The following is a 16,466-nucleotide window of genomic DNA, read 5'->3' as shown; positions in this document are numbered from 1 at the left end:
GAAGAATATGTGTGTGCTGGAGGTGGAGATGTTGAGGATGTGGTGTCTAACGGCAGGTCTGGAGCAGGAGTTGGCCAGCAGAGAGGGCAGGCGTTGGGCTGCTGGCAGCAACTTAGTATTTTAACTGCTACAAAAATGTAATGGAAGAAATTTAGTTGGGAGGCTTCTCTCCTGCCAAAGTGGTAATATTCAGACTTTAATGAGACTTTTTGTTATTTGTCTCAGTTCACTGAAATTTCTGTATGAGACAGAGTGTTCCTCAGGCTACACTTTCTCCGGTGAGGGCTGGCAGTGTGGTCTGGTCCCAAGCAAGGCTGTTCACATCAACATTTTGTCCATGCCTTGCAAGAGCACCCTAATCCCACTTGGTTTCATATTTACATCCATCCTGACTGAGGGCAGTGCGAAATGGCTGGATCCAAGTGTTTTGCTTTAAAGTATGAGACATACAACAAGGTTACTCCATTAAATGCCTGCTATGGGGATGAAGTATGCATGGGGCATTGGAAGCTGTGTGTATAGGCTGGGAGATGTAAGAAATGATCCTCTGCTCAGCTGAAGGAAATAGGAATTCTGCCTTTCTCAAGGAAGTGACAATTGTGGTTGTTTCCCACTCATTGCAGCAGGTGGTGGGTCATGTCTTTTGTTGAGTGAATAGGAGCCGACAGCAGAAGTTAAGTAAATATGATGAGATACATTTCTGGGTACAGAAACTGCAGTTTTTGCTTAAGCAAAATCGGTGCTTGTGCAAGCAAAATTTTAAAAAGCAACAATCCGTCATCTTTTTTTCCTGTCCTTAAAAATGTGGACTTGAATTTTGAGCCAGGATGTGCAGTTGTTGTGCACAAAGGCTGATACTGAGGCCAGGGTTTATTTATTTAGTAAATATAATGCCTGAATGCATCAATTGATGTTTAAAAGCATTTAGCAATGTTCCCATCGTGTGTCGGTCCATTACACTTTATGGAGTGTGAGGACCACAACCTCTGAAGAAAAAAACTTGTGGTGCCTGCTTCATTTGCAGAAATTAGTCCTAATACTTGACATTATCAAGTTAGTGATAGTTGATATAACATTTTGAGAGTAATTAGGAACATGAATTTATGCTCAGATGGATGTTTAATTAAAAATTGTGGCGGCTTTGAAGATCATGCTTGAATAATCTCGAGGCTGAAATGTGGGTTTATACCCAAGTGAACCTTGACAACGAATTTGGAGAAGGGGAAGTGCTTTAGTAGCTCTGATTTCCTCCTCTGTCTTTTATGCCATCGCAGCCATCATGGTGTCTGTAAACAGTGCTGAATTCATGGAGATGAGCAGTTCAGCCAGGATGGCACATAGCCAGATGCAGAACCTGCTTCAGGGAAAAGGGCAGGGAGATGTTAGAGGATATTTGTGTGTTTGAGGCCTCTGGGAGCTGTACCTCAGGTGATGCTGGCAGTGGTCCTGGAAACCTTGCAGTGCTGACTGTGAACAGTCAACATGGGGTGACCAAAGTGCCTCCTGGAGATCTCTTCTACTTGCTCTCCTTGAATTTCTGTGGTTTCAACCACCACCCCATGTGAGCAGGGAGGAAGAGTTGGGAAAAGCCTGTGCTTATATCCAAAGCAAAGGCATTGCTGTGAAGGAGTTTGAGCCCTGTAGCAGGATGATGCTGGGTGGTGGAATGGTGGGATGTCATGGCACTTTGTCAAGGCAGTGTCCTCTGGGAGGACACTGTTTCTCTTGCACCTCTTGCTCTTATGTACAAGCAGCTGGAAGCAGCTCACCCAACGCCAGCGAGTGGAAAAATCCTGATAAATAGGACAGAAAGAAGGCAAAAAGACAAAATGTTACAGATTGCTAAGGAGCAGATCATCTCCTTTTCCACCAGCAGGCAGATGACTGAGGGCAGGCAGGAGGTGAAGAGGGTGCAGGGAGTAGGGGTGGTGCAGTGATGGCTGCACCCCTCTGCTTTCCTTCACTCCTGTTGCCAAAAATGGTGGTGGTGGTGTGATCTGAAGGCTCAGAAGTGTCTGCCTTACTTGGGAAGGGTCCCATCCTCCTGAAGGTTTTGCCTCCAGGCAGCTGCACACTCTTCAGCATTCCCAGAGTGAGCTCCCAAGCATGGGGGCACCAAAATGGAGAAATTCTGAAAAAGTGGAGAATTTCTGTTGAACTTCAACACTTATTGCCTGTTTTGACACACATCTTTGGTGTTGAGGAAACAGAGGTGACCCCAGGGGTAGGAGTTGGTCTCAGTCATTGTGTGGAGGGCCCTGCTGTGGCCATGGTTTAAAGGAAAAAACCAACAAATTTTGATGGGTGGAGGACAATCAGGAGGTAATAGCATCACAACAGGGTTTTTTGGTACTTTTCTTGCCTTGCTATCCCAATCCCCATTTGTAGCTTCCTTACACTGACACAGATGAACACTGGACAACAATGTGCTTGCTACTCATTAATTAACAATTTCAGCTTACCTTGGCTTTGGCAGAAATGGCTTCAATACCTGCTCCAGCTGGATACTTTGGAGAGGCTCCAGGGGCACTGGTGCTTCTGGTCTTGCTTCCAGTCTTTGGGCACAGACACTTGGATCTCCATGGCCAGGGTGTAGGAGGTGATTGGTGGCTAATGCTGTTGAAAAGGTTTATTGCCGCTGTGGCATCTTTTAATATGTACAAGTCATGCTGATTTTATTCCTGTATTGCAGTTCTTGGTGTGTCTCAGTTCTTGGTGTCTTTCTCCAGCCTGTCTGTGTCTGTATAGCAAATCCCAGAATGGCTGCAGTAGGGTGAAAATCAGCTGGTTTTTCTATACTGTTTATGATGGTTTCAAGTCTCAATGCTGAGCAGTAGGTATGTTGCATTGACTGGTGAGGAGATGCTTGATTTCCTTGGATGGCTTCATCTGGCAGGACGAAGCTTACAATCCATTGTCATCAACAAACTATACCCAAAGCAAACCTTGTTATAAGATCTCAGGCTAAATACTTACTGTCTCCTCTTCACCTGATTTTTGCGTGACCAAGTGTCCCTTAAGGCTCACATTAACTTATGTTTCCAAGTGGTTTATTTCATTTTGGTAAATGCTTTCGTGATACTGAGTTCTTACCATTGTCTGTAAATATTCAGGAGGTGTATGAGGTGGTGTCAGATCCCTGGAAGAAGGATGCTATGAGCATGTAGGGTTCTGTTTTCCCTTGGCTGGTAGGTACCAAGGGAGGCAGGAGCGCTTCAGCACAGCAAGGCTGGGGCACTTCCTTGAAATACAAAGTGAGATGGTGATGCATCAGGTGAAGGCAGGTATAACTACCAAATGCATCGACCTCATCCCTCTCTACAACTACCTGAAAGGATGTTGTAGGGAGGTGGGGGATGGTCTCTTCTGCACTGCCTGCAGGGAGAGGACTAGAGGGAATGGTCATAAGCTGAGACAGGGGAGATTCAGACTAGATGTTAGGAAAAATGTTAAGGTGTTCAGGCACTAGAATATTGCCCAGGGAGGTGGTGGAGTCACCATCCCTGGAAGTGTTTAAGAGGCCTCTGGATCTAGCTCTGAAGGATATGGTTTAGGAGTTAAAGGAGAGTGTGTGGTTAATGGTTGGACTGGATGATCTCAGAGATCTCCTCCACCTTGATGATTCAGTGAAATGTCCCAACTTGCTTCCCATTCTTCCACCTCCATTTCATGCGAGGTGCAGCATGCCATGGTTGTGTCCAAGTGTTTTCCCTGCTGCTGCTCTGTTTGCTTTAATTAAATTGTTGGTACAAGTGTGGAACTCCTGGCCAAGCAAAGGAGGATGAATTTAGGGAGAGGAGCATTTGTTTCTGCAGGTCATGCTGTCTAAATAGATGTTGTCAAGTGCTGTCCTCCTCCTTCCCCTTGGCCGCATCCAGGGGATGCTTCAGCCGGTGCTGCTGGGCTGCACTCAATTTTATTACTCTTTATGTTGCACATATTTTAAGATAAAGCACTTTTTCTGTTGTTCGAACATGTGGTTGCTCAGGACATATAAACTGTGTTAATAAATGAGTGAGGAGCCCTGGTGGGTGAATTGGCTTCCTGGTGAAGTCATAAATTTGGAGAGGATGATGCCGCCTTGCTCCACAGCCGGCGCATGGGTTTGCTTCCCAGCGCCGTGCCTGGAAACCTGAGGGACTAGGGAGAGGTTCCCGTGTCTGGTAATTTGGGGCTCTTGCTGGAGGCGAGATGGTGTGAAAGACCATCTCCAGGATCTAGGAGGGCTGGGAGGCCTGGGAGGCCTGGGCACCAACCCCAGCTCATCAACACATGGGCTGGTGGGGGCAACAGGGGAGCCTGCAATTTAGGAAAAACTCCTATTTTGCCTGTTCCTGCTATGCTACTACTTGACCCTTCTCTGCCTGTGCTCCTCGTTTGCCCTTGGTGTGTTAATTATCAGTGCTGCAGGACTGGAACTGGCGTTCCCTCTGTGTCCTCCACATGTATCTCATGTGGTGTGGCCTTGGGCTGCTCCCATAGTAAGGAGTGATTGGGAAATCAGGATGCTTCCCTCTGCCTCCCAGCTCTCCTGCTGGGATCAGCATTTGCTGGCTTTCCTGGAGGAGAAGCATCTTTTCCTCAGGCTGCCTGGTTTGGAAGCAGAGCATGTGCTCTCCAGTTGGGAGCGGGAATGATTTGATATGAGCAATTTTGATATGATGTTGGGTGATCTGTTTTTGAGAGAGGAAGGAGAGGCTGGGAATTGCCTTGCTTGATAGCAGTTGTGTTGGTTTTAAGACCTCATCAATATTTGGAGCTCTTCTATATTTTTCCTATTGCTTCCAGGCATTTTTCCATTAGGATTAGTGTAGTTGAGCACTATGCAGCAAGCAGTTTGTTGCAGTGATGTGTTAATTTTCCAGTTAAAAAGGAGGAGCCGTATGGATCCAGGGACTTTTGTTCCTGTGCTGGTTCCCGAGCATCTCCTCTAGGTGCACACTCCCTGCATGTGCTAGTACTGAACATGGGGTCACTTCCACAGCCAAGAAGCAAATCAGATTTTAAAATTCTCTCCAGCCTGCTAACCAGGGCTCTCACAAAATAAATCAATTACTGCTCAGAATGAATGTGGTGCCCTGCAGCCCAGGAGTCCCTGCTGTGTCCCCAGGTCCGTGAGAGCCAGGGCTGGGACACAAGGGAACTGAAGTCAGTGCCATGTGGGTACATTCCCATCATCACAGCTCCAGCAGCCCATTTCCAGCCGAGTCATGCTCTATGCTCAGGAGAGGCCCTGAGCTGTTTTTGTTTGCATGGCTGAGCATTAAAGGATATTTCCAGCACTTGTTTGCCAGGAAAATACAGCATTGAAGGCCCTGTACTAATTAATGTAATGGCAGGAGGAAGGGGAGGGAATTGCTTTCCCATCATGGATGCTCTTGAAAAAGCAAAAATAAATGTGTGGTTGCTGCCAGGACAAGGAGATTGTTTAAGGATATTGTTCACTGCAAGGAAAATATTGTCACTGAGCAAAACCAAACAAACTTCTCCCTTTTCTTTTGCAGGGTCGTCATGTTAAAACAGGACAGCTTGCTGCTATTAAGGTTATGGACGTCACCGGGGTAATGTATCCTTAATTTACAGATAACAGGGGAAAGGGATGGGTTGTGATAACGGGTGGGGGTTGGTGGGAGACTGGTGTTCCTGGGAAGTAAATCTCTTCTGTCTTAATGTGATATGTGCCATTAAGAGGTTTTGGATTTAATAAATACGTGAGAGAAAAATAAATCTGGGAGAGTTTTGGAGAATAAGTAATTTTCTGCTGAGACAAAGCAACATCCTGTTCCAGCAGTGAATGTATTTTGAATGTGTTAATAAAATCTGAAGAAAATCACAGAATGGTTTGGCTTGGAAGGGACCTTAAAGGTCATCTAGCTCCAACCTCCTGCCATGGGCTTGGTCACTCTTCACCAGCTCAGGTTGCCCCAAGCTCCATCCAACCTGGCCTGGAACACTCCCAGGGTTGAGGCAGCCACAGCTTCTCTGGGCAACCTGTGCCAGTGCCTCAGCACCCTCACAGGAAACAATTTCTTCCTTATATCCAATCTAACCTGCTCTCTATCAGTTTGAAGCCATTCTCCCTTGTCCTATCACTACATGCCCTTGTCAAAAATAGCAGCAGGCTCGTGGATTCACAACACATTTCTCTGCATCCATGTTTTTCACCAAAAAGCTTTTGTTCACCAAAACTATGTGCAAGGATTGTCATGAATAACTTTACTAGGCAAGTTAAATAATTCCTGTGCTTTCTACTGATAAAGAGAAAAAAAAATGCACCACTCTGGTCTCAGAAACTTGGCTCTTTTGAGACTTGTGTCAGACTGAGAGAACCAAAAATTTACAAGTTATTAAATGAATAGCAAGATTTAGGGGCAGGTGGCTTCACCATTTCCCAGTGTCCACAAAAGAAAAACAGAATTGCTATGATCCCTAAATACCTAAACAGATAAGCTTAGGAGTGTGACAAGAAGATGCTTTTTCTTGAGTATTTTTTTCTAAGTGCAGTGCTATATATCCCAAGGTTCCTGCCTCCAGAAACAATGCCAGGCTTGGGAGTAAGAATGTGTTTGTTGTGCTTTGTCTCTTTTTGGTTTTTTTAACTGGCATAACACATTTCACAATTTAGGACTCGATCCCAATCTACCCACCTTATTTTTGAATTAATGTTTTTAATTAGCTTTTAGGAGCTCAGCAGATACAGAAATGACTCGCTGTGAAAGCACTCAGCTGGCCTTGGGAGTATGTTTTGAAATACCTTAGATGTTGTGGTGTGGTATTAATATCGACGGGGCCTTCAGGTTATTTTTGGTGCTAACAGGTGAAATGATGTGTGGAAATCAGTCTGTAAATGTGAATGAGATTGGTTCCTGTTTACATGCAATATCTACAAGTGCCATTTGTCTCATTCTCGTGGGAAGCAGGCTCTAAGGGAATGGGCAGACCCACCAAACATAAACCCATGGCATAAATAGCAGTGAGATTCCCATGGGATGAAGTCTGATGTTAGAATGAATTTAAGCTGAGAAATCAAAATGCTACTTTGAGGCCAAACATGGGTTTCAATTTGAATCCAGAGTTAATTCTCTGGTTTTAAAATATCATCACTTCCAAGCAAAGATGTTGGAGAAAAGTACCTGAAATCTGATTCTGCCGAATAACTAATAATTTCGTCCACATCTTTAAGTAGATGTCCCTGAGCTAAAACTTAGGGTCTCACATCTGAATGTCCAAGGTAGTAAATCAGATATTTGGTGTGGGATATGGATTCTGGACATTTAGCTATTTTCCCCTCAGGCTGCTTTTAAGCAGGGAAGGCTAGTTCAGGGCAGGACCAGGCTTGGACAAGGATGGGCAGTGAAGACTGTGCAAACCTATGCTGTGGTAAGGGACTGACTGTGCTTCATAGCTGTTGGTGCTTGAAGTCAGATCTACAGCCATGGCCCTCCAGCTGCTGCAGGAATGGTCCTGGGAATAGGTTCTGGAGTCATTTCTAAAGCTGGTCCCTGTGTTGTGCCTGCAGCCACATTTGGCACCTGGTCCAGGCTCAGTGCAAAGGCTGCTGGTGAAAACCTAGGCTCAGTCCTTCACCACCTCCTGACATGCAGCAATTTCAGTGCTTCATTTTATCCAGACTTTCCATCCCACGTGTTTTTCCAGGATGTCCCTGATGACAATGTGCCTTTCAGAAACCAACAGAGAACAGAACTAGTGTGGTCATCACAGCCACAGCCATCTGCAGCTTCATGAAGGAAGCATTTGGAGGGTTGGATGGAGGTCTGAGCAACCAGCTCTAGTGTAAGGTGTCCCTGTCCATGGCAGGGGGGTGGAACTAGATTATCTTTAAGGTCACTTCCAACCCAAACCATTCCTGTGATTCTGTGTTTTCAGTGAGCTCCCAGACAGCATCTCATCCTGACCACGTGCCTTGCACTAAACTCCCAAAGGCTCCTGACAATGATGCTTTGTTTAAGTTATTTCTGCTCTTGCTAATTATCTGTTAGAGAAGATTGCAGCATAGAGGCCCTGAAATTACAGCACTTCATCAGTTTGGGCAGCCACTATCTCTGAATTAAGAGTTCAGATTCATTTTCCAGGGGCTGGTCCTGCTGTGTGCATGACCTACTTCTAGCGATGGATGTGACGGAATCGATTGATGAAGGCAGAGCATGGCAGCAAAGCCTGGCCTGTGGGTTTTGTTGGGTTTTGGGTTGGAGTAGTTGCAGCAGCTCACTATGATAATTCCATTTTCTTCCCTCCCTCTCTGGATTTGGTGGTGGTGATTGCTGGCAGTAGTCCTGCTTGGAGCAGGAAGTTGGGCTGGAAACACCAAGCCTGCCCGTGTAGACATGTCCTCAGGTGCTATCCATAGCTCTGATGCTTTGTAGGGTTTTTCTACCCATCTCGAGGTCTTCAGCTTAAAGAGGGACTCAAGATAAAACCTTAGGCAAGATATCCCTGTGGCTTGTCTCTGTTTTTCCTAGAGAGCCAGGTGAGGGATGACTGTAGAGCCAGCTAGTGGTGCTCAGGGAGCTGGTGGGATTTTGCGTTGTTTGCTCCTTGCTCCCAGCACTGTTGAGCATCCAGCTGCTTTTTTTTTTTGTTGGTTGGTTGGTTGGTTGTTTTTTTTGTTTTCTTTTGTTGGTGTTTTTTTTTTTTGTTTGTTTTGCTTTGATTTTTTTTGTTGGTAGTGTTGGTGTTGGTGTTGCAAAGGGTTTCAGTTAAAAAAAAAAAATCTCTGTGGCCTGATAAACTAATTGGTGTATCCCCTGGTTTCCTGGACAAATGAAAACAAACAAAGTTGTGTTGACTTATTGAAGAAGAGAGTTGAAAAATATCTTCCAGAATAGTCCTGGTTTTTCCTTGTGTTTGAGCTCATTCCTCATCTTCTTTGGTGCTTATGCTCTCCATGGTCTAACCTAAGGTAAAAGTGAAGGTTGTTTATACAAGATCCACCCAGCTGTTTCTTGTATTCCTATCCTCATCTTAACTATTCTTCCTTGAATCCTCCCTGGAAGATTGTAGTCACTAAATCACTTTCTGTGGGAGTTTGGGAAGAAAGATGTGTTTCTGTCCATGTTACATGACCATCTGGTCATGGAGCATTGCTTCTCAGGAAGAGCTGCTCCTGCAGCTGTGCGGTTCGATGGGGTGTCTTGTCCTTTGCTTGTTAATAAAACTGAGGTCAGGATGAGGGAGGTGAGGGGCACAGGGGGAATAAAGGAGAATAAAGAACAAACAGCCCTTTTGGTCCTTTATAATAAAGCTCATTGACATTGAGGTGCTAACTGCTGCCCATGAAACTACAGTGGGCTGGAATTCGGTCAGCTTAAAATAAAACCAGGGCATGTTTGATGGTCATAAGAGCAAAGAGGTGGGACATCAAAACAGGCATCAATGCAGTTCTTCTGCCTTGGCTGCTTCATCTAATGCTGCTTTGCAGATGAGGCAAAGAGGGACTGTGACAGCCCACAGGAATGGTGCTTGTCACCCGGACCAAGTGAGTCTGACAGAGGGTTTGGTTCCCAGCCAGACCTTGCTTTGCTTGGCCAGCCCTTCAGTGGGTTCTTACACCTGCAGATACTCAGGTGCCCAGGACTTCCTGGGGCTCTACCTGCTCCCACCTGTGCTGCAGGGTTTGGAGCAGCACACATGGATGGTGGGTCCCATGTGAGAGAACTGCTGACCTCCTCTAACTCTGCCAGTACCACTGGGATCCTGTTCTGGAGGACAATATCTGATCTGAACTGGTAGGAAACAACCTGATTTCCACACTGCCTGAAGATCTGTCCAGTTCTGGGTTCAGAAATGTGACAGGGAATATGGTAAAGCATGTGTTCTCTCCTTAGCTCTTTGCCCAAGCAGCAATCCATTACTCCAGCTCTCAGGCTCCCAGGGCTCTGCTGCAAAAAGTGGCTGTAAAATATGGTGTGAAGAAGCTAGATAGAGGTTGGTCAGGAGTGTGGTGCTTGGAAGTGCACCCACCTACAAAGAGAACTGGGAGCCTGTGAAGTGCAGTCTCTTAATGCTTCTGGTTTTGTTTTTCTGTTCTTTCCTCCTCATCCCAGGATGAAGAGGAAGAGATCAAACAAGAAATTAACATGCTGAAGAAGTATTCTCACCACCGAAATATTGCTACGTATTATGGTGCTTTTATTAAAAAGAACCCACCAGGAATGGATGATCAGCTCTGGGTAAGTTGCTTTTATTTACTCTGTGTTGTCCACTTATCAGCACCCATCCTGCACAAAAAGCCTTATTTCGCATCCATCTCTTTTGAAGCCATGGCTTTGTTTGGAAAGGCTCTTGCTGCATTGCAAAATGCTTCTCCATTTTGCCATAAAATCTTTGCAGACTGATGATAAAACTGTTTTTATTCTGAAGTGTCATTAGCAATATCTTTGTTACAATGTTCAGTTGAAAACTATTCCATCCTACGAAAATAAATGCATCAAAACAAAACCAGTTGGAGAGAGCCAGGAGCATTGCTGGGAAGATGGAGGCTGGGGAGGGATGCTGGGCACATGATTCCTGCCAGCTCTCGGCACTGCCTCTTGTGCTTCATGTTTCAAGGAGCCTGTGCAGGCAAATAAAGAGCAGGGAGACAGCAAGGAGAGGGCAGGGAGGTGAAGATGCCTCATGTTGCTGAAGGGCAACAAGCTGCTTTGCCTCTCCATAAATCCTTGGCTGCCTCCTCCCGCTGCTTCCCTTGTCACTGGCTTCTTGATTATTAATTCAGCATTCCCAGACCACAGAGGATAGAGTTTAAACCCACCATCTATCTCTGGAGACAGCCAGAGCATTGGAGCCCACCCCCTTGCTGGCAGCTGATGCTCGTGGGGGCCAGGCAGGGCAGTGGGCACTGCAGGCTGGAGCTCTGGCTGCTGCCTTAAGGGCCATGAAAAATTAATTAAGGTTATTGTACTGTGTTCTGAGCTCGGATGTGCTGGTTAGACTCTCTGGAGCAGCAGCCATCTGAGCAGCAGTTTGGGACCCTGCTTGCCTTAGGGCAGCGTTGAAGAGAAGACTATGTTGAAGTTATCTTAAATACAATGACCTGGATGATGTGCTGTAGTCTAAATAATAGCTTAGGAATAATTTCACAGTTGTTAGGAACTGTAGTGGTAGGACAAGGAACAATGGGTACAAATTGAAAGAGGGAAAATTTAGATTAGTCATTAGGAAGAAATTCTATGCTGTGAGGGTGGTGAGACATTGGCACAGGTTGCCCAGGGAGGCTGTGGCTGCCCCAATCCTGGCAGTGTTCAAGGCCAGGTTGGATAAAGCCTTGAGCAGCCTGGTCTGGTGGGAGGTGTCCCTGCCCATGGCAGGGAGTTGGGACTGGATGATCTACAGGGTCCATTCCAACCCCTTAACATTCTATGAAACTATGAAATAGTGTTTATTTCCTCACAGTCTTGTAAATCCAGTCAGTTCTGCCTTACCCATGGGTGGTTTCCAAAGCTTTTCTGTGCCTGAAGAAGGTTGCTAGAGCCTGATTTTTCAGGGGTAACAAATATCTGTGGTTCACCTGGGAGACCATGGAAGTGCTGGCGTAGCAACACTCTCTTTCCTGTAGTTTCCTTGCAATATGGGCTTTGTTTTAGCAAAATGTTCAGTGACTTCAGCTGTTTGCCCCTGCATCCACATGCATCAGGACAGTGGGAACTGGGGTTGTGCAGAGGACATTGCTCCTGGGGCAAAAATGGAGTTGATGGACTTCTGCACCATTTTGTTCTGATACACTGAATGATTGGGAAGATTTGTGGGCTTGGACTCCAGGGGCTTTTCTTGCTTGGGTGTTCAGGTTATTTTTGGTGGGAACTCTTAAGAAACACGTTCTGTGCAGCTGGCCTGGGATTCAAAGCTGTCAAGCTGAGAAATGCTTTTTCATCCTGTGAAATTCCATTTGGCTTTGGCTGGTTTATAATAATTTTTTTTTAAAATAAAATGTTAAAACAGCCTACAACGTTTCCCCTTGTGCTACAGGAGTGCCTGGGGGGAAGAAAACCACCATCTGTGTGCCAAAGCCCTCAGTAACAAGAGGAACCCTCCCTGGTGCTGGACTCTGCTCAGTGCCTTCTACACTGCTTGGGTCTGGGGTTTGTGTACTCTGACCAGGGAGGAGGGTTTGGGTTTTATTTCTTTCCTCCAGCTCTAGTACAAAGGGCTCTTGGCATATACAAGTGCTAATAAAATACTGGTTTTTAAATTGCCCATCCAGAATAGCCCAAATTTCCAAAAAGAAAAGCTCAGTAGAGAACTCCTTGGATTAAGAGCCATGGCATTAAGAGTAATGGCACGAAGCTGTGAAAGGGGAGGTTTAGTTTGGATATTAGGGTAAGGTTCTTCCCCCAGAGGCTGTTTGAGCACTGGAACAGCTCCCCAGGGCAGTGGCCACAGCACCAAGCCTGACAGAGCTTGAGAGGCATTTGGACTATGGTGTGGTTCCTGGGAGTGTCCTGTGCAGGGCTAGGAGTTGGCCTAGATGGTCCTTGGGTGCCCCTTCCAACTCAGGATATTCCATGATTCTAAAAGAGGCTCTTTCATTAGTCCCATCATCTTGACACAGCAGAGGATGCTGTACATGCTGTATCACCTTCAGATGCCCCAGCCAGGAGGAAATTTGGGTTTCCCCAGTGGGTCACCCAGCTGTGCAAAGGGGGAAGGTGTTCATCATCCAGCTGTGCTGCTGGGGTGTGAGGGGTTTTGTAAGTGCTGGGGCTGGTGTGTTAAATAGCTGTTGTTTCAGGATCTGATTGAATTAGGACTCGTGAGGACTCTATCAGTCTCGCCGCACAGATAAAGGCTTGTTTATTTTTCATTGGCCCTTTGTTGAAATAAAACGGTTTCTGATAATGCTCAAGTAATTCTTTTTATCGACACTCGGGAGGCTGATACGGAAATAAAAAATAGGGAACTCTTTCAGTGGAGATTAAGATCTCTCAGAAACGTGGCAGGTTTCCTACATGAGGTATTGTCATCACTTCTGCCGAGCAGGTCTGTCGTGCTGCTGCTCCATTCCATAGCAGCTGCTCTTCCCTGAAAGACAAGCTTGCTAAACAACCCTGTTTTCCTGAAATTAAAGAGCTGTGTGAAAGGTATTTTAGCAGATGCATCACTAATCTGATATATCGGGGGGAAAAAGGAAGTAGAAGTCATAGGGACAAACCTTTATGGAACATTTGGAAAGCAATTAAAAAGTAAGAGGTAGGTTTATTCCTGTGTTGGACAATGTATTGGTATCTGGTGTGCTGTGAACCTTCTAGAGGGATGGTGCCCTTCTCTAGCCAAGGGAGTCCTGCCTGGGGGTGCCTCTAGTGCAAGGGAACAGAGAGAGGGTGGGCTGCAGAAACTGGGGAAATTCCCAGGGGATCTGAGGACCCAGTTAATCAATTAACTGCTACTTCTCAGAGTTAAACTCGTTAAATTCCCCTTGCTCAGATCTGAGTGATGGGATACCAGACTGTGCATAACCCAGGGGGATTGTCTTGAGATATTTTGGAGTGGGCAGTTTTTGGGTGGTGAGGCATGGGGCATTCATTAGGAAGTGTGAACATGGTGGCTAAGATAACCCTATCCCAAAGGATCCCTGCCCCAAAGGCTTGCTGTGCACAGTGTGTGGGGATCAAGCAGAGTGCCTGCAGCTTCCCTGTGGGGATCAAGCAGGTGGTGCCGTTCAGCTGGACGCTGGTCATCTGCCCTTGCCATCCATGGTGCACTGAGACCACGGATGGAGAAGTATGGGCAGAAGGCACTGCAGGCTGGGGCTCTGGCTGCTGCCTTAAGGCGTGGGGGCTGAGCAGGAGCTGGCAGCAGCCGAGGGCAAAGCCCACCCAGGGCAGAGCTCACTAGTGTGGTCCCCAGGGCCCAATGGTGCTGGATGGCTGCCATGGCAACCCTGCTGTATCTGTCACCAAGGGGGGAAAATTGCTAACAGGCAGGTTGCCAGATACCCACTCGTGGCAAGCACTGTGGGGTGGCCCCTGCAGCAGATAATCTGGGGCGATTTGTGGGGAAAAGGAATCAGGGTGATTTGGGAACAGCCGCTGTGTCAGGGTGGCACTACTGCAGCTGTGCAGCGCTCAGGGCTGTCACTGTGTATTGCATTGTGCTTTTGCACTGTGTCAAGCTCTAGGGACCCATTGAGTCACAGCAGGGTGGTGTGAACAGTGTCACACTGGGGATCTGGAGAGCAAAAACGGGGGCAGTGAGGCTCCACTGAAAATGGAGCACGAGCTGTCGAGGCACTGGGTTGCACCTGTGCAGCTCCAAGCAGGATTGCTCTTAATCTGCTTATATTCAGAAAATAATATTTTTTTGGCAGTTGCTGATATTTTGCATCACAGAAATTAGATCATGAAACATTTGAGAGGGGACAGGTTTTTTTGTGTCTGTCTGTAGTTGTTGCAAGCCCTGCAGTCCCAGGGGAGTGTGAGGGGATCGTGGCTGCTCCTCTGGCCCCTGACCGAGAGCCCGGGGTTACCAGAGCAGCTTGCTGCTGCTGCTGTCTGAGTAATCCAACACTATTTCATTCTCACTCCTCTTCAAAGCAGTGTCAGGGCTGTAAACACTGCAGGACTGCGAGCCCAGCTCCTTTTGCTGCCATCCATAGCCCAAAGCTTTCAGCTTGGCATGCCCCAAGGGGCATGGATTGCTTGGCTGGCCTCAATGTGCAGGGAAGTGCAGGCAGGGCACAGCCAGGCAAGTCATTAATTGAGGAACACGTGTGAGAGCAGTTGGATGCTGCTGTAGGAGGGAGGAGAGTGGAGCAGTGCTGGCCCCGCTGCTCCCACCCCAGTGTGCTGCTGCAGCATCACAGCCTGCTCTCACCCCAGCACCAGCACAGGCAGTTAAAACCTGGGCTTACCTTGCCACAGAATGATTTAGTCAGTGACTGTTTCTGAAATGGGCATCAGCTTTTCTGCTGATCCACCAAGTAAAGTTCTCTGTGTTTTGAATGCTCTGTTGCTGGCTCCTTGTGCTGTGATAGGTGTGATGAGGAGCTCTTGCACGGAAGTAGGCTGTGGGATGGAATTGAGAAGCTTGGGCATCCTGGGCATACAGGACTGCATTGCATCCTGGTTCTGTTCATATGCACAGCAGGAGGAAGGATTTCCAGCAGCATTTAGCCTGTGGGTGCTTGTTTTCTTTAACTTCAAGACAAGTTGCTGGGCTGAGGTTTGAGCCTCTCCAGGTAATACACATCAGTGGTGGGAGCAGAGGTCTTACTGGTCATGCCCAAACTGGGGTAAGTGGTGGCTGATTTGAAAGTTGCAAAGGCTCTTTAAACAAAAAATTCATGAGACAGCAGGACATAGAGATTTACAGCTGCAGCTTCTGAATTTGCCTTGCTTATGAAGTTTGCTGTCACTCTGGTATGAAGAGCTAAGTAAATGCTAAATGAACTATATTTAAAAATACTTCCTCAATAAATGGCCTTGCAAATTAAATTTCAGATGATGATCTTACCTTTAGCCCATCTTGATGATAATTTTAATTATGGTTAATAAAAATTCAATCTGCATTTCCAGTTTATTGTCTTACCCCATCATGACTTCATCCCTTAAGAGGATTGGTAATGATGCAAGTGTGTGAGGGCAAAGCACTCACCTAGAGGCATGGGACTGGTAAGAAAGTACTTTAGCATCTAAGTGCCATTGGAAGCCTTTCTGGAGTATATTAAGCTCTGCCCTGAAACCAGCTGGAACTTCTGTTCACTTTTCCTTTTCTCCTGGAAGACTGTTAGTTTCCAGCCTAAATATCCCCACAGAGTGCTGCTAAATTGATATTATGCCAGCATCTAACTCCCTCTCCAGTACTTACCTGTCCTAACTGTTGCCAGTATACATTCATGTCCCATAGCCAACCATCCTCTGGATGGCTGAACAAGGCTCCAGGTCCTCTGAGAAGACCTGATTGTCCTCCTGTACCCACCTCAGTGTGCATTGATTATTCTTGGGCTCCATCACCCAGCAGAACATGCAGTGCTGTGGGTCAGGTCTCATCTGGCCTGTTGGTGTGACTCCTTTAGCCATCATCTGTGGTTCCTGTCATTAGAGGCTGCATTGTATGAGGTGTCAGTGGAAATTCTGTAGCATCCTTCCACCTGAGTAACAAAGAAAGCCATAAAAACTTCAGGGGATCCACCACAGCATCCAGCTTTCCTCACATCCCATCCAAACCTTCTGGGAATGGAGGTTGCTCACATTGGGTATCCATCAGCTCTCCATCAGGGTCAGGGATACTCAGGCAGCCTCATCATCTTTCTGCTGCTCATTTTCTTGGAGAACTCATGGCAGAGTTTTTGGACAGTGCTGTGCTGTTAGCAGCACATGTACAAAGCTGAGCCCCCCTGGCCCCTGCCCAGCTGGACCTGGAGCCTGCTGGTGCTGCCAGAGATCTGCTGGAGCTGGATATTTTCCTATGGATGTTATGGGACTGTGCAGCTCTTAAAAAGCTAGGTTGGA

General features: G+C 46.7%; 1 protein-coding gene across 1 annotated transcript in view; it reads left to right on the top strand.

The window, feature by feature from the left end:
- The window catches only part of TNIK (TRAF2 and NCK interacting kinase), a gene marked incomplete at its 5' end in the record, with an annotated part of 128,025 nt that overhangs the window by 47,678 nt on the left and 63,881 nt on the right, over positions 1 to 16,466 (top strand). The window contains 2 exons of the mRNA XM_009079261.1: positions 5,505 to 5,561; positions 10,065 to 10,190. Coding sequence (XP_009077509.1) covers positions 5,505 to 5,561; positions 10,065 to 10,190 — 183 coding nt within the window. The remainder of the gene's footprint in view (positions 1 to 5,504; positions 5,562 to 10,064; positions 10,191 to 16,466) is intronic.

This window comes from Acanthisitta chloris, unplaced genomic scaffold, assembly GCF_000695815.1.
Source record: "Acanthisitta chloris isolate BGI_N310 unplaced genomic scaffold, ASM69581v1 scaffold7737, whole genome shotgun sequence".
Taxonomy (NCBI): Eukaryota; Metazoa; Chordata; class Aves; order Passeriformes; family Acanthisittidae; genus Acanthisitta; species Acanthisitta chloris.
This window is presented reverse-complemented; position numbering and strand designations above follow the sequence as displayed.